At 41.4% G+C, this 21,102-nt stretch overlaps 1 protein-coding gene across 5 annotated transcripts in view; it reads right to left on the bottom strand.

Annotated features, from left to right (window-relative positions):
* LOC148013724 (Calcium-binding EF hand family protein) overlaps window positions 1-13,762 on the bottom strand; it is a 53,369-nt gene extending 39,607 nt beyond the window's left edge. The window contains exons 1-6 of one of the 5 annotated variants that reach the window (XR_015688895.1): window positions 12,506-13,762; window positions 11,935-12,037; window positions 11,774-11,839; window positions 10,813-11,061; window positions 10,685-10,731; window positions 10,396-10,529 (exon numbers count right to left, since the gene is read on the bottom strand). Coding sequence is in view for 1 of the 5 variants with exons in the window: in XM_087668221.1 (XP_087524347.1) it covers window positions 10,410-10,529; window positions 10,685-10,781; window positions 10,876-11,061; window positions 11,774-11,839; window positions 11,935-12,037; window positions 12,506-13,136 (1,203 nt within the window). In the remaining 4 variants the exon portion in view is untranslated. Of the gene's footprint in view, window positions 1-10,395; window positions 10,530-10,684; window positions 10,782-10,812; window positions 11,062-11,773; window positions 11,840-11,934; window positions 12,038-12,505 lie in introns of all 5 variants that reach the window. The other 4 variants (XR_015688894.1, XR_015688896.1, XR_015688893.1 and 1 more) reach the window with 4 other exon arrangements.
* Window positions 13,763-21,102: the final 7,340 nt, after the last annotated feature.

Here is a 21,102-nt window from a genome sequence, read left to right as displayed (position 1 = left end):
ATTCTGAAGGCTTCTACTATCAACATTTTGCCCCAGCTGCTGTCATCATCATCAGTATCATCTCTGCTGTTATTGCAGCCGCCTGTATGCTGGTCACCATCTTCTTTATGTCGACTGCTTTCTCGATTACCCCAACTCCAGTCTGGCCATTCCCAGTTGCACCTTATTCAGCCTTGGAGGACAGTAGCATCTCCAGTCTAGTCAGCTGCCCTATTGTTGCACAGCTCGTGGACATCAGCCAGCCTCTCCACACACTCCTACAAGCTGCATTCTTCCTGCCCGCCACATTTATCAGCTCTGACTGGTGGTTACAACACTCAAGATCCATCTCCAAAGGATGACACTCTCTGACACCTCCCTAAGCTCCCTCCGACAAAAACCATTGGTTGAGAGACAACGCTACCCTATCATCTATACATTCATTATTCAGTACTTTTCATTCATCAAGTTATCTTTGTTCTTCAGTTTTGTGTTCTGCATTAGTGTTGGAGTTCACTATGTTTCTGTCATGATCATACACTCTCTGTTTTCTTTTGCAAACTCTATTGTATCTCCACATGCCAAGGACCTTAGAACTCAAGCACTTGTTGCATGAGATTTGACCAATGAAAGTCAACCCATTACAAAGAGTCTTATCACTAAAGGAATTCTTGGTCATAGCAACTAGAGTGTAAGTACTAAGAGAAGGTTAGGGAGGGTATCCCAAAGTGTGCACCACACATTGGTAAAGCATGCATGTTGGATCCCAAAAGTAAACGAGCTAACTAGGCAAAGGCATGTTCACCCACTCCATAGCCCAAGGAGGGAGAATAGGCACAACAAAAGCATGGGATGATATGCTTGCACCAAAGACTTAAGTGACCCAAGGAGGGGGAATAGGGGTACCATAAGCCCTGGATGGATATCCTTGCCTTTGAGTGGCCGAAGGTAAACGTTCCAGGGGCAGAAAGGGAATACCCAAGACAACCCCACTACGATAGACAAGTGTGCTCATTTACAAGCAAAGTAGAGGGGCAAAGTGCACAAGTTGCATTCCCATAATGGAGCACCAAGAGTAGTGCGGCATTCACATGAAGGGAAATACTCAAACCTAAGGAAAGCATAACATCTAGAAAGAAGTGAGCTAAGCTAACCTAAGGAATAGAAAAGAAGCTTAGACTTGGGACTAAATATCGTAAACTCTTGACATGTTGGACTACGATGTAATAGGACCTAAAGAGGAAGATGGAAGAGTGGAATTAACCCCCAACATAGTATAGGGGAGTTACAAAAACAAAGGAAACAAAATGGCAAAACACAAAATTTTGAAGTTTCAACTAGTTTTGGAAATGAGAGAAGTTTTGGATTTTAGCATTAAATCCATATACAAGTACTTTAATATATCAATGCATATAACACCACTTACTCAAATTTTACACAAAACTCCAAGCCTTCATGTCACATGAACTTGCTTTTATCTTGTCTCCGTCTCTTATATCAAAAGAACTATGACAAGTCGAGGGTTTAAAGCATTTGTGCCACTATTTAGTAGCTACAGATTGTTGGCAAGAGTTGAGACCTAGCACCGTCTTCTTAGTTATGCAAATATTTGTATGATTGCTTCCATCCTCTCATTATAAATGGCGTCAATGAAGAGAAGCAAGCATGCAAACACATGCAATAAAAGTGGTTTTTGAAGGCTGGAATTGAAAGGTGAGAACTAAAACCCATTGCCTGTCAACCAAAAATAGAGACATGGGTGAGTAAAGTTAAGGCCTCTCTCCCTTAAACAAAAACTTTTTTCGCCCAAAAAGAAAGAAAGAAAGAAAGATCAATCCCAAAATGTGGTTTGAAGTTTCCAAGTTTTGGAAATGGCGTTAGGAGCTTGAAACACCATTTCGGCATACTATGAACCCCAAACCGGTAAAGGCACAAGAAAAAAGTATAATGAGGGAGGAATTGGAGAATTTGTAAATGAATGGAACCGAAACCATGCTCAAAGGAAGGTCGTTAAAAAATTGGGGCTACAGCAACCAGGCTACGAGGTCCATCATGAAAGAGTTAAACCTCCTATGCTTAATCCTATGCAGTGACACAAGCAAGTTTCCATGGCCCATTACAAGAGTCACATGCTCTATGGCATTGCAGCATGTGGCTCTTTACAGTTGAAGGGCAAGACAATATGGCAAAGATTATGTCTACTAGCCTTATTTGTCCTTTTCATTTCAAACAACTAATTGAACAATGGACGTGGTGTCTATCTAGTATAATGGATTTAAATGGTACCTGCATGGATTTAAATAGTACCTGCATGGATTTATTCAACAATACCTTTTGGTGAACTATATATTGATTCTATAGTAGCCATCAAGCTAGCATCCAATAAGGTATATAGATATATACTAATTCATCCTTTCTAAGCCTGCATTGGATGGATTGAGCTCTGTTGAGAGATAGGCATGTGAACCCTATGTATGCAAGGGTAGGTATGTCAAAGTGCAGCGATGCGGAAGCGTAGGAAAAAGACTGAGAGTGAACACAAAGAAGAGAGAGAGAGAGAGAGAGAGAAAAGGAGAGTGTAAATGCAGAAAATCTGCAGTGTAGTATGTTGTATAAGAGTGCAGAAATACACAAGGAGGCAGAGGAAATATCTGCGTATATCTTCGACTTGATGACCTTGATCTCCGTCAGCCCGAGCACAGTCTGTCTCAGCCAACAGATCTCAAGATCAGAATCTGAATAATGAGCCACGAAACCGGCTATAAATAGCCGAAAAATAGGAAATAATTGTAGCAGGTCGGCTGCAGTAAATCTAGCCAACTATACCAATGCCCTGTCGTACTGCTGACTGGACTGCCGTACTACTGACGTGGAACCTGCTGTCCACCAACCTGCTGACGTGGAACCTACTGTCTACCAACTGTCCACCAGGAAATGACTAACACCCCCTCTCAGATCCTGGACGGGTCAAAAGATTGAGGGATCTCGAATGCTGCCGAAGAAGAGCTTGGGGAAGCGCCTTCGTAAACAAATCTGCAAGATTATCCTCCGTCTTGCAGTACTCCACATCAATGGTCCCATCCAAAAGCTCCTCCCGAATGAAGTGATACTGGATCTCAATGTGCTTCATTTGGGCATGGAATATTGGATTCTGTACCAAGGCAATGCAACTCTCATTGTCGCACCGCAGAAGAGTACGACGAGTCTAGGGGCAGCTAAGCTCCTCCAACAATCTCCGAAACCACACAACCTCACATGTGGTGGAAGACGCAGCCCGATACTCTGCCTCGGTAGAAGAAAGGGCTACCGTGGGCTGCTTCTTGCTACTCCAAGAGATAACACCTATACCCAAGATAAAACAGTAGCCTGTAGTAGACCATCGGTGGTCCACATCGCCAGCCCAATCCGAGTCACTCCAACCTACAAGAACCAGATCTGTAGCATCTGTACCTATGGGATAAGAAAACCCTAAGTCAGGTTCCCCTCAAATATCAACGAATCCTCGAGGCAGCCTACCAATGCACCTGTTTGGGTTCCATCATGAACCTTGCCAAAAGACCCACAGCAAAACAAAGATCAACACGAGTGTTGAGAAGCCAAATCAAGGATCCAATCAACTAACGATAGCGTGAAGCATCCATCACGGGAGAATCTAAGTGTGAAGTGGCCTTACAATTCAGATCCATAGGAGTAGTAATGGGCCGACAAGTCTCCATCTCAAAAGTCACCAAGAGCTCCTCAATGTACCTCTGCTGAGAGATGAAAATCCCCCTCTGAGACTAATAAATCTCATGACCCAAGAAGAAATGAAGAAGCCCCAAATCCGTCATCTCGAATGCCTGATGTAAAGCTGTCTTGGTCTCTCGGACCTTCTGTGCATGATGCCCTGTCAAAATCAAATCATCAACATACAACACAAACAACACAAGACCAACCGCGGAAGTGTGCACCTAAAGCTGCGGATCAGCCTTGGAGCGCTGATATCCCAACTTTGACTGAAGAAACGAGTCAATCTTTTCGTTCCATGCACACGGAGCCTGCTTGACGCCATACAAGGTCTTCTTCAACCTGTAAACTTTCCCATCCGAGGATCCAAAGCCTGGAGGCTGCTCAACATAGATCTTCTCCTGCAAGTCACCATTCAGAAACGCCGACTTCACATCCAACTGATAAACAGGCCATCTCCTATGGCCAGCCAAGGCAAGAACAACTCGAATAGTCGCCATACGAGTAGTGGGGGCAAAAGTATCATGGAAATCAATGCTTGGACGCTGAGCAAAACCTTTAGCAACAAGACGAGCCTTATGCTTGTCCAAAGAACCATCACTAAGGTACTTGGTCTTGAAAACCCACTTCACACCAATCACCTTCTTGTGAGAGGGACGAGGCACAAGAGACCAAGTGCCATTCCTCTCAATAGCCTCCAACTCGGCTTCCATGGCCTTCCGCCAATGATCAGACTACAAAGCCTCCTTCACTAAAGTGGGCTCTCGATCCTGCATAACATGGGTCAATAAACAATACTTGGAATAGACAAGCTCCAAAGAATGTGCATGGTTCCTCTGTGACCACAGCGGTCCATCCTACGGTTCCCACTCCTCAAGGACCCCCTCAATCCCTGAATCTCGGAGGGTGTCACGGCCCAACAAGGAGAAGGACGAACCTCTCCCCATCGCTCTCCATCTACTGAAGACTTAGGAACATCCACCGGCGGAAGCTCCTCAAGGGTGGCCGATGGAAGAGAAGACTCTGAATCCGAAGAAGAATCTCCATCAAGAGACTTTGGCTCCAAAGAAACAGTTTCGGGAGCCCAACTCTACCCTGAATCTCCAAGGACAGGGTGCTCCTCACCCCCCTCTGTGGGCGGTACTTCCACGAACCGCACATCTCGGCTCGTGTAGACATCCTGCTTAACGGGATCAAACAAACGATAACCTTGGGATTGGGAGCTATAGCCAACAAAAACCTATCGTCGAGAAGCCACCTCAAACTTATCACACTGCATCTTCGAAATGTGCACATAAGCGTCACACCCAAAGATCCTGAAATAAGAGACATCAAGCTTAGTCCCGAAGTAAGTCTAAAAAGGTATCATCCTGTCAACGGCCGAAGTGGGAGATTGATTAAGGATGTGAATTGCAGTAGCCACTGCCTCCACAGAAACTGAGATGTCTCCATCATGATGCGTGTCATCTTGATCACACTTCGGTTCTTCTGCTCCAAAATGCCATTCTCTTGGGGAGTGTTGGTGTTAGCAAACTCCTAGTGAATGCCCCTACTTGCACAAAAACGAGCAAACTCATTAGACATAAATTCACCTCCCTTGTCTGAACGCAAGGTCTTCAGTCGCCAGCCAAAACGGTTCTCCTAAAAAAGAAGTCAATCCTTGAAATGAGAGAAAGCCTCCAACTTCAAAGTCAAGAGATAGACCCAAGTCATCCTGCTGTAGTCATATACAATCAACATGAAGTACAAGCTCCCCTTCAGGGACTCGGTCCTCATCGGGCCACAAAGATCCGTAGATACAAGCTCCATGGGTGAAGTAGACCGCCTAGAAGCTTTGTTGGGAATCGCATCTCGATGCAGTTTCCCACGAATGCAAGACACACATGGCTGATGGCTCACCACTATGTCTGGCAAGCCGCAGACAAAGGACCCTTGCGACGCCTTCCGATGGTACTCGTAGTTCAGGTGGCCAAACCGAGCATACCATAGCTCGGACTGTGTTTGAGAGAAGTAAGAAGAAGAGAAGTAAGAGCTGAAAAAGACTTCAATTTGTAGACTCCATTCTCCTCATACCTTGCAAAAGAGAACCTTCCTCGATCCACGATCAAGGACTCGAACAGTATCACTGTCAAACTCCACCAAGAGACCAAGAGCACAAATCTTATGAACCGAAAGTAAATGATACCCCAATCCTGGCACATGCAACACCTCAGAGGTGTGGGTACCACCACGTCCATCTAGAATAAGCTACATCTCACCCCGCGCAACAATAGACACAGAAGAGCTGTCTCCAATGAGAATTTGCCCACGTGAAGGTCGCAAATGGGCAACACCAACGGAAGGAGTCATGTGCCGTGAGGCACCACTGTCCACAATCCACTCTCGAGCCTGGGGAGCTGTCATCGCAGCATCAGAAATTGTCGGTGTATAGTTCTCAATGACTGCTATGTGTAGAAAAGCAGCTAATTAGGGTGCAGCCACCGCTCCAGAGTCCTTCATGTCCTTCTTCTTGGTATCCTTCTTGTCTTTGTCGAGGCAATCTTTCTTCCAGTGACCGGTCTTACTACAAATATGACAAGTTGATTGCTTCTCCTTGTCCTTCTTGGATTTGTTGTCCTCCTTTTTCTTTTGGTCCTTCCCCTTCTTCTGAGAGGCTTGACCAACCAATACCTCCGATTTGGAAGCATTATGTCCCTTCAATTGTTCCTCTTGGTCCAAGATCATAGAAACCAACTCTTCCCACCGAAGAGTCGACTCCCGCCCTGAAGCAATAAGAGCGGAAAAAAAAGTACCGAATCGTGGCGGTAACTGGGATAGTAAAGTGATCGCCATGTTTTCGAAGGAAATAGGCTTCCCCACATTTTGAACCTGCATTTGAAGCTATCGAAGCTTGTTGATGTGTTTCGGAAGCGAAGAAGACTTATTCACGAACAAAGTCCGCATCTGCACCTTCAAAGAAACCCTCTTCATCAGGGTCATCCAGTTATACATCTGGTCGAGCTCCAGCCATATCTCACGAGCCACCATCCAGTGCTCAATGTGAGTTATCACGGCTATGGAGCAAAACAAAAACAGAAAAGATCGAATCCTGGCATTCAAATTGTCGCAATGAGACTGCGCCTTGGTCAACTCCGCACAAGCATTGGAAGAGAGTTTGGACTCATCCCTCACCGAGGGCCTCTTAATCTCCTTCATCACCAGTTCCGCCAAATCATAAGACTCTAAAATGGACAACATCATCACCCGCCAAATGCGGTAATTGTCACCATCAAGCTTTTGATCCGTTGGAAGAGCCGGTAAGATAGGCACCTTCCTGTCCATGATCGCCTGGAACTCCAAATCAGTCTTTGAAGACATGTTAACCTGCAATACCTGCACAAACGCAAAAACAGCCCCCTTTGACTGTGAAAATGCAACCTTCTAGGACTGATTCCTGCACTGCCCAAACCTTCTACACCTGCCGAAGGCAATGAAAAGGTAAAATCTGTAATGGAAGGCCTCAAACGCAGCCTTCCTTCCCTTCAAACAAAAATAACCTGTAGCAAATTCACCGATTAGACTATTTTCCCGCACGCCCACGCTCGCTTCAGCCTTGGTCTGATGCACAGCTCTCCCACTCGCCCTTGAAACCTGGAAACGCAGCCTTGTGTCGCAATGAAATCTCCTCTTCAAATAGGTTCAGCCCTCAGTCAGTCCATCTTCACTGCTCTAATACCATGTCAGAGTGCAGCAATGCGGAAGCGTATGACAAAGACAGAGTGAACACAGAGAGGAGAGAGAGATAGAGATAGAGAGGAGTATAAACGCAAAAAATCTGCAGTGTAGTATGCTGTATAAGAGTGCAGAAATACACAAGAAGGCAGAGGAAATATCTGTGTATGTCTCCGACTTAATGACCTTGATCTCTGTTAGCCCGAGGACAGTCTGTCTCAACCAACAGATCTCAATATCACAATTTAAATAATGATTCCTGGAGTGAGCCACGAAACCGGCTATAAATAGCCGAAAAATAGAAAATAATTGGAGCAGGTCGGCTACATTAAATGCAACCGACTGCAGTAAATCTGGCCAACTGTACCAATAAATTTGGCCGACTGTACCAATGCCCTATCGTACTGCTGGCGTGGACTGCCATACTGCTAATGTGGAACTTGCTGTCCACCAACCTGCTGACGTGCAACCTGCTGTCTACCAACTGCCCAAGAAATGACTGTCTAACAAGGTAAGGGTAGTTGGGGGTGATGAATTGGAGGGCAAGAGGAAACCCTAACCCTAGCCATCCAACAACCTACAGGTCACTCTCAATGTAGAGGAGACTATAACACTTGTACTTGTAAACAACTCATTAAGCAAGATCTTCTTGTACTTGAGCTCCCTCTCCCCCTCTTATGCACACTCTCCTGCTCTGATATTTCAACATGGTATCAGAGCCATCTCTGATCCCTTCAGGTCCCCTAAACCTCAACTCAACCTAATTGCACAAAAAAAGCTTCATTTTCCCATCTTGATCTTTCAACCTCCATAGCCAGCCAACACCTACCTCTATTGGAGGAGCTCGTGTGAGCAAAGAGGACCATACCAACTCTTGATTTCTTTTGGAGACTTCATCCCTAGCTCAGGGCGCTTAAGCACAGTGCGTCAATTCCTGACAATTGATAACTAAGAAGGGGGCATTGCGCATTTTGCAGATCTGGCGTAGATCTGGACAGCGTGAGGTTTCACGCTGCAGCGCGAGCAACCAAGGGCATAATTTGTTAGCCCCCCAAGTGGACTATCTCTACCTACGAGGGTTTGGCAAAATTCTCTCCCAGCTGCTCACACAAAGCAGAACCCTAGCTGTGGGTTGTCAAGCAATCATAACCAGAAAGCTCCAAGCTTTCTCCTTTCAACATTAATCATCCTATTTGACACTAATAGTGATTCTAATCACTAATTCAAGTCCTGTGAGGTCTCTTGCAAATCTAAAAGCTCCATCTCAAGTTCAAAGACGTTTGGTGAACATCATTAAGCTCGTGAGAGAGCTAACTTGCAAACATATACTATGAGATCGGTACTTGTAAACACTAATGTTACATCTCATATTCATAATCATATTTCTACTAACATGTGGAAGATGTTTTCCACTAAATCTCAGTCTTCAGAAGATTGGTTTCTATCTTAAGCATATATATTGAGTGCTTCACTGTCATTATGAGGCTATGTGTAGATTATAAACACACAAACCATTGCCCTCATCCCCCATCTCATCTTGTAACACATCACAATAGAGTCTGCTATGTATTAAACATCTCTTTTTGCTTCCGCACTTATTAGCCATTGTGTAAAGGACTAAACACTGCCATTGCCTAGAGCAATCGGTAAAACCTTCCTATCTTGACCATGGCCTTTCCCGATATTAGACCTCAAATCTATAAGTTTGATGGAAAAGACTTTCATCCATGGTAGGTACTAGTGAAGTATAAAATAATGAAACAAGGCTACTGACCCTTCATCAAAGAAACCAAGGTTATTGATCCATCAAACCCACTTGATGTAGAAGATAATAAAAGAGCCCAAGCCATAATTATGCTTCGTCTAGATGAATCCCTAATCCACCAGTGATCACATTGACCAACTCTCCACTGCCAAGGAGAAATGGGATGAGCTTAAAAAGCTTTATGGTGCTACAAGAAAGAGCTCTAAAATTTTCCTTAAGATCGAATTTTTCAATCTGGAGTATAAGCAAGGCAAAGACCTAGGTAAGTTCATTTCTCACATGAAGGGGATCATGGCACAACTATCCTCAGTTCAATTTCCAATTCATGATAAAGATGCCATTGCAATTTTCTTGAAAGCTATAAAGAAGACATTTCCAACCCTTGTAACGACTCTTATCAAAATCATTAATCCAACCTTGAAAAGCACCATCCAATCTTGTTTAGATAAGGAAAAAAGAAGCCAAGGATCTACTTAAAATCGTGAGCAACTCTTGGTTCATACTATCTCCATTAAATGCTCCTTTTGCAATAAGAAGGGAAGGGACATCTTATTAGTAATTGTTGGAAAAAATATCCTAACAAAATGAAGTGCAACAAATGTAAAAAGACAAGGCATATTACCAGTAAATGTCCTACCACCCCTGAAGTACCAAAAGAATTGGAGGCCAATTTTGTCTCTAAAACATCTGATGATCAACTTTTCTAAAACTATAACATCCTCTACTTATAAGCACTCTTGTAGCCTGATTTATAAAGGCATCCCATTTTGCTTAAGGAGAGGCATTAACATGTCTTCTAGTCCAATGCCACTCTGGTATTGAGGGGGGGGAGGTAAGGGTAGCTAGGTGTGAATGAACTAGAGGGCAGGGAGAAACCCTAAACCTAGCCATCCAGAGGCTATTTAAACAACCTAGAGTGAATGTAGAGGAGAGTGTACCAGTTGTATTTGTGAACAACTCATTCAGCAAATATTTTCTTGTACTTGAGCTCTCTCTCTCTCTCCCTCTTGTGCACACTCTCTTGCTCTCACTCCGATATTTCAACAAGCTCCCATTCAATCGAACATTCTTTAGCCTAGATTCAGAAAGCCTATGACCCAGGATAATCCTAAGGTCAATGTTGCATTAAGCATAAAGAGAAGAATAAATGTACTGCCAACAAAGTGTAAATGAAGTGAAATTATAAAACCAAGAAATGTTGTGAATTAACTTACCATACATGAGATCGTCAAAATTCATCATGAAAATATTCTTCATAATCCTCGTAGGCATATGCTGTACTGTAAAATGTATATGGATTCTCCAACATCTCCTCCAATGTCAAATGCCCATCTTTATTTTTGTCCGCCTATGATACAGAGGGTCAAGAATTTTAATACAATACATCATTGAAACTATCAGCTATGCATTATTTTCACAAATGCCACATCTTGAATGTAATAACTAAACAAATAACTCAGTGACACAATTTCCTTAGGGTTTTCTTATCCTTGGGTGACCAACCTGTGACATAAGATAGTCTGCTTGTTGATAGGCATAGTATCCCTCCCCTGGATGCAAACGATCCATGACAGGTATAAGCTCATCCTCAGTTAAAAATCTGGAAGTTTCAAAAAATACAACCAAGTCACCAGACATCCAAATTGACTATCTTGAACATTGCAATCAAGCAAGTTATGTGTCCCAGAACATGCCCGTCCTTGTTGGTATCCAGTTCGGAAAACTTCTGCTTAGCATGAGCTTCCCTGCCCGCAGAGATATCATGACTGTTAGATGATGTTGCTGCTGATTCATCATCATCATGTGGCCTTATCAAGTCAAACATCCCCTGATCAAACTCTGAAAAGCTTAGCTTTCCATCTTTATCATGATCCCGATCCCTGCAATGAGATTAGTCAAGTGATAGTTTGTAAGAAATGCCATAAAGCAGAGATGGAGTAAAAACCAATCTCATTAACCTACATGCATGACTTCTTTTGGTAGCCCAATCATCATAGCCCTGTATAAGCTATAGCTTGCTTTGATAAACTTTTATTGCCACTAGCTTGTTCCAGTCTATGAATACAGCAACTTCGGGGCAAGTTACTCACACAGGCAGTTTCAAACAATCCATGAAAGCATCAAGCATAAATAATCCATGACAATCATATGGAATACCTCTTGTTTCTACAGCCTTTTTACAGGACACTTACCAAAAAACACGGAACAAAGACAGAAATGCCCACAGTTAAGTGAAAGAAACAGCTCAACCCTGGGAGGAGCATCACTGTAGGTCCTTCAGCTCAACAAAGAGCAACAAAGTCTTGATTCAAAGATCGGTAAAGGTCCAGCTGATCAAAAGAGGCTTTAGAGAAAAAGAGAGAGAATGGTTGGTTGCTGCAGAGTATTGCAGAGGCTTGACATAAGTGGGCAAGTACTAGGATAGGTGATAAATGAGGCCCAATTATTTGTCTCGAAGTTTCCATGCAGTTCAAACTTAAGAACGACTGGTACAGCTTCTCCTTCCTATGAGCCAAATTATGTGTTTCATGTATCGTGTCACATCAAGAATTATTCATCAAAGACGAGATTCTCTCAACAACACCAACTTACTTTATTTCCTGCTTCCTTAGCCACTGATGCAGCCTCTGATTTGAACTGTCCTGTGGGTGCAAAAAACTGCAAAAATGCAAAAAAGCATATGCAGCTGATGAATAAAAAGAGCTGGATTTCACTACACTTCTAAAAATAGAAACAAATCTAATTGAATCTACTTATTCAACTCCGTGCGATTAAGAAGCCCATCTCCATCTTCATCAGCAGCATCAAACTGGGCCTTCCACCAACCAGTGCCACCATGTTCCATTGTGTCATTCTCTATTGCACAAACACAACCAAGACAAACCAATCAAATCCTGCAGTGCTGCCAGAAGCTTGGTTTGAGACTCAAAACCATTTCTATTGACAATCAGTTTCTTTCTCTGTTGTTTTCTTTTGCAATGCTCCATGATCAAGCAGACAGAACATTGAAATGCCACCCCATTGAAAATTTCATATCCCCAATACCCCTGTTCCATGTATCAAGTAAAGCTTGCGGATACAATTACAAATAATAGCACATTTGAGAAAATAACGCATGTTTCCTAAATCCTGTTAGTAAAGCAACGACCTGATTGGAGCTATTAACAGCTTGGCAGTCAAAAAACCGTGTTTGATTTTCAGCTTGAAGAAAAAAAAAAATCCGCAGCATGTAAAGAACTTTTACTAGACTTGACACTCATTCTACTGAAAATACTGAAAAGAGTGTTCTATAGCTGTACAAACATTAGGGCCAAAACTGCACACCTGGGTGCTCCAAAGACAGTTGCGGAAGGTACTCTGAGAAACTAATCAAGCCATCATGATTTTTGTCATAAATTTCCATCTGCCGATCTGTTCGATGTTGAGCCTCAGTCAAAGCTGCTTGGAGATGCCAATTTTGCAGTTCTGTTAAACTAATGACCCCATCAGGTGGGCTGGTGTCAATCAAAGGAAACAGTGCAATGATACGGGAAGAAATATTGAACTGATCTTCGTCATTTAAATAATCTTCAGGATCAGTGTAGTCCCATGTCTCAGGATCAGGCTGTGACTCAGGGTGAGGGGCAGTCTCGTGATGTCCCAGATTAACATGTTGATGGTCCGAGTCTGTGGCTGACGCTTTTTCACTCTGAGACCACTGCTTGTACTGTTGTTGAAAGTATTCCTTCTCCCATGCACGATCCTCCCGCTTTCGCTCAAGTGCTGCAATAACTGGATCAAAGGCTACATTTTCACGTTTGGCTTCGGGTGAAATGTTCAACCTACGCACAACTAATCTGCGGCCAGGATGCAAATTCCGGTGCACCTTGGACTTGAGGCGGTCAGGCTGGTTGGAATAGAGGACGAGTGCAATGAAACCGAGGCAGACAAGTAAGTAGCCAACACTGGCTTTCATCTTGCTCACACTCTGTAGTAGTCTAACCGCACGCACTCAATCGGCCGGTGTAAACGTCCATAGATTGGGGAGAAAATCTCTGTGAATTGCACGACCTGATAATTATTCCAAAGAACTAATGCACTGGACGCATTATAGGGCTTGATGTCAGTGCCAAACTAGTTTCAAGTACAAAAGGCTGAGAATGCCCCCAGATCCACTGTCAATGCAGGTATTTTATCCAACATAGACAAGTGCGCTTTGAAGATTGAGTAACGACCAAGTGTGACCCGCGCGCCAGGGAACAATAATAGTGTGATGAGGTTCCTTCAGGTCCACGACTCTGAGCCGTGGCAGACTGGCTTGGAGCTTCAAGCTAGGGATGGCGAAGCTGATCCGACGAGGGGGTAAAACCACGTGACCTTTCCGGTGCCTGTTAGATGCGTCGGAGGTGAGACATGCGCCAGGAGGAGCTCTTTCTATGCAGTATTAGGGTTTCCAGACGTGATACAGAAGTCCTGCTCGGTCTGACGATGCCTCCCGCTCAGATGAAAGGTGATGCAGCTGCAACGATCTTACATTCGAAGCTAATCCGGTTGACTCGCATCACTGAAATTCGAGTCTTGTTGTTAGCAAACCTTAAGAACAAATTAAAAAGTTGCCTAGGCCTTAGGGTAAGGAGCCCATTATAATGGCAGCTAGCTTGCCCCCTTTGCATCGCCTTGGAAAATCCTTTTGTGTAGAGGTTGGGATTCCGGAAGAGTAAGGTGAAGTGAGATAATAATTTAGGCGCCCTACATTGCTCCACTCGATCATATCAAAGCCTGACCTGTAGCAAAGTACTCCTGTAGAATTGTTGGAGATCTTCTTCTAAGTGTCTTTCAAAAGGGAGTGCACTAGCCTTGTATAGGGGGCACATTCTATAGGGGGCCAACACTTAATCAACCCCCTTACCCTATCTTGCGCAAAAGATGAACTTGGCCATCTACCATCATATGGTAAAAGGCATTAACATGAGGTTGACATGTAACCAAAAAGTTATGGAACACATATATGTAGCCTCATATCTATGGTTTAGTATCACATTGATTTCAATTTCAAACCAATAAGAAGTCTACTTTTGAGCTCAACCACATTTGTAGCCTATTAAGAGGCTGTTTCTGATTGTAATCACACACTGGATGAGTTTGCAAAGGGCATAGAATTTTCTCTACATATGCTTATGCATGCCTTATTTTACCAGCGTTTGCATATGGCATTAGTGGGGATGGTGAAGATAAGATGGAGTCTACTTAAGGATGGTAGATCTCAAGTATTTTACTTAGAGCATTAACTATAATATTATATCAACCCTTTAGATACCATTGTGTGCAATCAAACTTCGAAAGAAATTCAGCTATCTAGTATTTCTTCCTTTCAAATCCTTTTGGCAATAAACCACTTGATACTCGCTTGATTAAGCACTATCTCAAATGTAGTGTCATATAAATAATTGTGCCACTTTTCAAAGCACAAACCACTGCATAGAGCTCACTTCATAAGCAAAATAATTCTATTGAGCCTTATCTAGCGTTTTACTTAGAAAAGCCATAGGTCTACCCTTTTGGAGTAGCATGGCCCAATGATTGTGGCACTAGCATCAGTTTCCACTACAAACAATATGTGTGGATCCACTATAGCTAGTATTGGTACAACGGTGATAGCTACTTTGAGTTTATCGAAACTATGTTGTTATTCCTCACCCTTAGAGAAATTGCAACCTAGAGTTTTTTATCGATTCATCATAAGAACAAGTATCTTAGCATAAACTTTGATGAGCTTGTGATAAAATCCTCCCAAACCAAGTAATATTTATAATTCATTCAAATGTGTAGGATGAGACCATTGAAAACTTAGCCTCAACCTTGTTCAAATCCATCCCAATACCTTTTGCAAATATTATATGACCAAGGTAGTCAACTTTCATCTAGAAATTTTCACATTTACTTTCATTCGCATATAGAGTTTATGCTTCTTGAGCAACTCAAGGCCTAAGTGAAAATGTTTCAAATGTTATTCTTCAAAATGACTATAAATAAGGATATCATCAAGGGAAACAACAACAATTTTTACGAGATATGGATGTAAGACACTATCCATGAGTGCCATGAATGTAGTATGAGCATTAATTAGATCAAAGGGGATAGCCAAAAACCCATACTAGCTTGAATGTGTTCAAAAGTCCCTTTTAGGCACATCCTCGATGCATGATCTGAAGTTAATCTTGGAGAAGTATTATGATCCTTTAAATTTATCAAATAACTCATCAACACAAGAAAGTGAATACTTACTCTATCATGATTGTATTCAAACCACAATAGTTCATGCACATACACATGGATTCATCTTTCTTCTTTATCTATAATACTAATGAAGCCCATGGAGAAAAATGAATAAATCCTCTCTAAATATAATCAATCAATTGCTTCTCTAATTCGTTAGATTCATTAGCACTAAGTTAATAAGGTGGTTGATTAATGGGTTTAATCCCTAGTAGAATATCAATATTATGAGTTAAAATATGTTCAAGAGGTAAACCTAGAGCCAATCAAGAGGAGGCACATCATTGTATTTTTAAAGCAATGTTCTCATCTTATCATGTACAAGTGGTAGAGAATGAGAAGAAGATTCAGTAAGAGAATGTAATGGTGAGAAATTTCATTATAGAGAGAGAGAGAGAGAGAGAGAGAGAGAGAGAGAGAGAAGCATATAGTTAAATTATCATTAGATTGTGGTAATGAATATCTACAACGTCATCAACATAAGTCATAGATTTGTGCAAATAATCAAAGGGAGACAATACATAACAAAAATAGGCATATTCTATTTCATTATGTTTGGAAATTTAATTAAGTTCAACTATACATATGGGAGGGGATGGTGAAACATCGAGCTAACCAAATCACAAGACATGCACACAGATGTCCTCAAATGCAATAGTATTATGCTCATAACTACATTTTAATGTGCTACCCAAATGGTGTGACCAATCATCACCTAACACCACATCTGCAATAGTCAAGTTCATAAGTTGGAAATTGTCCTTGCACCTCTAATGAAACATCATACACTTCTATATCCTATACATCATTGTCACTCCCATTCATAAGAGAGACAACGTAGGTATGAGTGCTGGGCACCAAGGCCAAACATAGCTCCTTAACCAATATCTAGTTAAGAAAGTTGTGAGTTGATTTGTCATCCACCAAAACATGGGCTTGTCATCCCTTGATCGTATTGTGCATATAGAGCAAGTCATGGGGACCAAATATGGATTTCCATGGGGATGCAATCAAATAACACTCATGCTCATTAGTTCAATGGCTAACTTGTACAACTGAATACTTAGAACAAGCTTTCTAAGGAAGCACTTGCACCATGTGCACTACTTTCTCTTTATTATTGTTCTTATTTGACTCATTGCCTTTGAGTTGTGGACAATCATTACATTCATGAGGCTATCCTTACAGACTCTTGTAAGCTCTTTATTTGAGAGTGTCCATCTAGCCTCGTTGGGCTCCTTATCATTCTCATCTTTTAATTTAGCATTGAACTTTCTCTTCCTTGCTAATGTTGATGTAGATTTTGAATGTGCAAATGCAAATGCAAATGCAAATGTTTTCCTATCTACAACACAATCAAAAATCTGTGCACACTTGATGGCCTCTTATAGCATTTTAGGATATTGTAACGTGATCGCCTAAGCTTTCCTTGGCAGTACGTTCTTAGTAGTCCATCAAGAGATGTCCTAGGAAGTGCCGTCCGGGATTTTTATGAAAACCAAGGGAGTTTGCTAACTAGGCTCGCTTGAGTCTACCCAGCAGTGGAAGTTCTGATTGTTCTCATGAGGATCGACCTGAGTCTTTCTAGTCAAATCTATTACTAACGATTAATTAGTATTAGCAATTTGAGATTCCATCCCCTATAGGAATTGTTGACTGAAACGGGCTTACGTTGTATTGGGTTCAAAGTGATATGAGTCAGGCTCTCTGATCTCTAATGGTCCATCAAAAATGCAATTTTTATTCCTTCTTAGGAAAGCTCTCGGCTTACGAAGACCACCCAACCATAGGTCTAGATCTATGAAGGTCTATCCTCCCGCTTCCCTCGAGAGGGTATTTTTTTAATATCTAATTACCTACCACTTTAGGTTCAACATATAAAAACAGCTTCTTTGAATTATCTCGTGATACAAATTCGTTACACGCCTTTAATTCATGAAAAAAAAAAGAAGCAAAGCAATTTCCTTTTCTTAATAGTTCATTTTAGAAAAATGACTTTTTACAGTGTTTTCAGTTCAAAGGTATTATTCTCTCAAAGTTCCATTCCCCAACTACTATTGGAACTTCTAGGACACAATCTAGAAAATCGAAGGGTAGTTGGCAATTCGTAAGAGTCTAAGGACTTTTATGACTAGAGCCCCTTGGTATCCTCACCTTGTCTTGCTGACTAGAGTTCCCTACGACGAGACCTTTCGTATCATGATTGGTCTATACTCACTAACACGAAACAACAAGAGGAAAACCCTTAGAGCAAGTTTTATTTACGCTAGCCTTGGGGAGGTCTAGTGCCGTTAAGAACACTCATTGCCTTAGTCAACGTTTTGTGATCACCGAAATACTGCCTCAGTCGGTGATCTCTACTCCGCCATCCATCTTTTAGCTTGATGATTTTAAAAATACTCAGTACCTACCTTACAATCACAAACATCTTATTTTGAATGCATCACTTTCAACAATTTTATTTCCAAGACAAATCTTTTCCTTCCAAAAATTCATAACATCAAGGCAAAGTTAACATAAGTGGCAATATTAGCGTAAGTGGCAATACCTTCCAATAGTCTTCTCGGATTTTCCCTTCCTTGGGATCTAGTTGGATTGAATCTAAATAAGAATTTTATTATTGAGAATAACCCCTTTGGAGTTTCGTGGGTTCTTACCCGTAATAAAAGAAAATCTTGGTTAGTTTAATTACGAATAGTATTCTTTGGCAATTTCATCTCAAGTTCTCTTATATACCAAGGATTAGCGTTCATGATTACCCATCAAAGGTTTCGTTTGATCAACACAAATAAAAAATAATAAATCTTTTAGGGACACAGTACCTTCCTTGTGCTCGCTTAGGTTCATCTTGTACAAACCCAAGCTACCCCTTGAAATTTGAGGTTAAGAATTCCTTTAAAAAGTTATATGTTAAAAATGAATAAAAATCATATTTTATAATTGCAACTTTTGTTGCCAATTCATGGGTTAATGGCCTATTAGCGGCCTTTATTATAAAAATATAGTACTTGGGGATCCATGATGGATACTTGGTTAATGGTGTTTGCAACTTCGTTTGTAACCCTAGTACTTGTCATTTCATTTGTAGTGATTGTGTCTGCAGCGTTATTAGCAACTCCTGCCTCCGCGACCTTCGTAGCTTTCTTCTTCGGGGTCATGGTCTTTAATTGCAAGATTGAAAAATGGAATTTTTGGCGAAGGAGCTTGGGGGTAATTAGATTGATAGAATTTAGATTGATGGGGAGGAAAGGTGATCACCAAGAATTTAGAAAAATCGAGAAGAGTGGAAGGGATAGAGAATTTGATTCCAAGAGTTTGCAGAATATCCTTCTTGTCTTTATGACGAGGATTCCCATCCTCGCGTTTCTCTTGCCTCACTTCCTCTTGCTCTATACTCCTAAGAAGAGCCTCTCCTCTCATGCTCGAGACTGCCCTCAACGGCTCCCCATGTCTCGTATTTATAGCTAAATTGAAGAAGAAGGGTTGTGGCCAAGAAGAATAGCTCTTTATGGAGGGTATATTGGCAAAACAACAATCTAGAAGCTTTCATGATGCAATATGATACTGGCGATTTGATCTTTGAGACCCAGAGAGGATGCCAAAGATGCCACGATCGATTCACCTCGCTCTTAGATGATCTTGCTTTAATCCAAGCCCCTCGTCAAATTGAGAAGAGGGGGAGATTGTTGGAGTTAACTACTGGACTACAGAAGGAGAATTCAAGCTTTTTAACCTAGAAATTTCCAAAATTGGGGGATTCATGGCGCCATTTTTTTCAATTAAAAAAGGAGGGGCTGCCTGTTCATGACATCTTTTTCTCCTTCTTCTTTATTTCATAAGATTTTAAAGCTTTGCGACTTATCTTACTTGCCAAGTTTTAAATGGGTTTGGTCAAATTCAACTTATGGCCCATGAGTCACATTCATGCGATAACTTCCATGATGGATGGCTACAGTCCTTATTAATCCGCGTAAATATCGGGTTATGAACCTTAGACCATTTTGCTCGAGATCTTCTTTATTTAATGATTTAGAGTTCTTCAAGTCCATTTTGCAAGAAGCCGTGAAGATTTGAAATTAAAGTGATATCACAGATATTGAGTTTTCACATTATCCTTGTACTCATTGTCCAAGCCTCAACAAATCCTTGAGCCTTCTAAAAGTCATCCAAGCTTTCAAGTTGCAAATGATTTCTCTACAGTTTGAGAGTCAAATCCTCCATTTGACACTTATCCTACGACAATCCAATTACAATCCTTTTCATTCTTAAGGAGAAACACTTTTCAAAACATTTCCTCAAATTTAGCCCACATTGTAGTATGAGTAGGGGCATCAAGCCTCATCTACCACTTGTAGGCCTTGTCCTCAAGTGTAAGAATTACCTCAAGGGCTCTGATAGATCTAGAGTATGATGTACTCATGCAAGTCACTTCACTTTTGCAAAAAATGTGTTTCCCTATTATGATCTCCTTCCCCTCCTTAAAACATAAGTGGCTTCATGTTTTCTAACATAACATTAACCTCTTTTGTAATACTGAGAGAATCGAAGAAGGCATTAGTATCTTGAGGTGGCCTTACTAACAAAGTAGTTCCAAGAGCAACCCCGTCTTCAAGAGGCACACAATGAGATGCCAAAAGTTTGTTATTATAGAAGTTGCTTTAAAATATCTAAAATATTTGTAGCATATTCATTAAGAGTAGCAAAATTATTCTCTAGTGCCACCGTGCAAGCCACTAGAGAATTGATCTCCCTCCTATCAAATAGTTGAAGTGCATCATCTAGATTAGTCGCGATTTCATCCTCATGCATGTATTTAGGCTTATCATGTTGGGCATGTGATAATGAGGACATTATGTGATGCATGAAACTTAGAGAGAGTTTACTACTTATGAACGATATTCCCATTGTAAAACAATTCACAAAATTGTAGAAGTGGTGTGATAGAACTCCAAAGGAGTTGATCCATATATCATTGTCTACTAATGTAAGCTATCCCTTGACTCCTTAACCCCATCAACATGCTAGCATACCAGTCTATTGCCTACTCTTAGTGCTACGATTGAGCTATCGTATGGGCTATGTTTGCTCAAGATCCTTGTCCTAACAGATACACTGACACTCTTCTACGTATACATGCATATGCATATTTGCATCTCAAAGCAATTTAGCACTCAATTTTCACATTTTGTCGTCTCTTCCTTATTGTCATGTTGGTCAATTTTGCAAGTATCTCCTTTCTCTATGGTCATCTTATAATATCTTCTCCTCTCAAGTAGTAGCTAACCAAAGCTCATCTCCATAGATTGTCCAATTTTAGACATGCCATGAGTGGTGGGTGATTTGTGGCCCCATAGACCTCATGAATAAGTTGATATGGGTACCTTAATAAAGATGGAACTTCCAAGTTTAGATGATATTTAAACAATAAGCATTGGTTGACTCTCTGTCCTAGCAGTTGTGGTGGTAAGACAAAGGATACATGAGCTATTTCAAATGATTAAATGTAAAGCACATAAAGAAGGCTCTCCTCTATCAAATTCTAGGGCTTAACCCCTAATAAGTAATGGAAGTTGTTAAGTATACTAAAGATAGTGGGAATCTTCAATGGATCAATAAAATGCAAGATTGAAAGAAACACCAAATGCAAGGACACTTCACAAAGCCAA

The sequence above is a fragment of the Lygodium microphyllum genome, chromosome 26, assembly GCF_053477565.2.
Source record: "Lygodium microphyllum isolate KBCC chromosome 26, Lygodium_microphyllum_v1.1.10, whole genome shotgun sequence".
Lineage (NCBI taxonomy): Eukaryota > Viridiplantae > Streptophyta > Polypodiopsida > Schizaeales > Lygodiaceae > Lygodium > Lygodium microphyllum.
The sequence above is the reverse complement of the archived record's forward strand: the minus strand, read 5'-3'. Positions and strand labels throughout refer to the sequence as shown.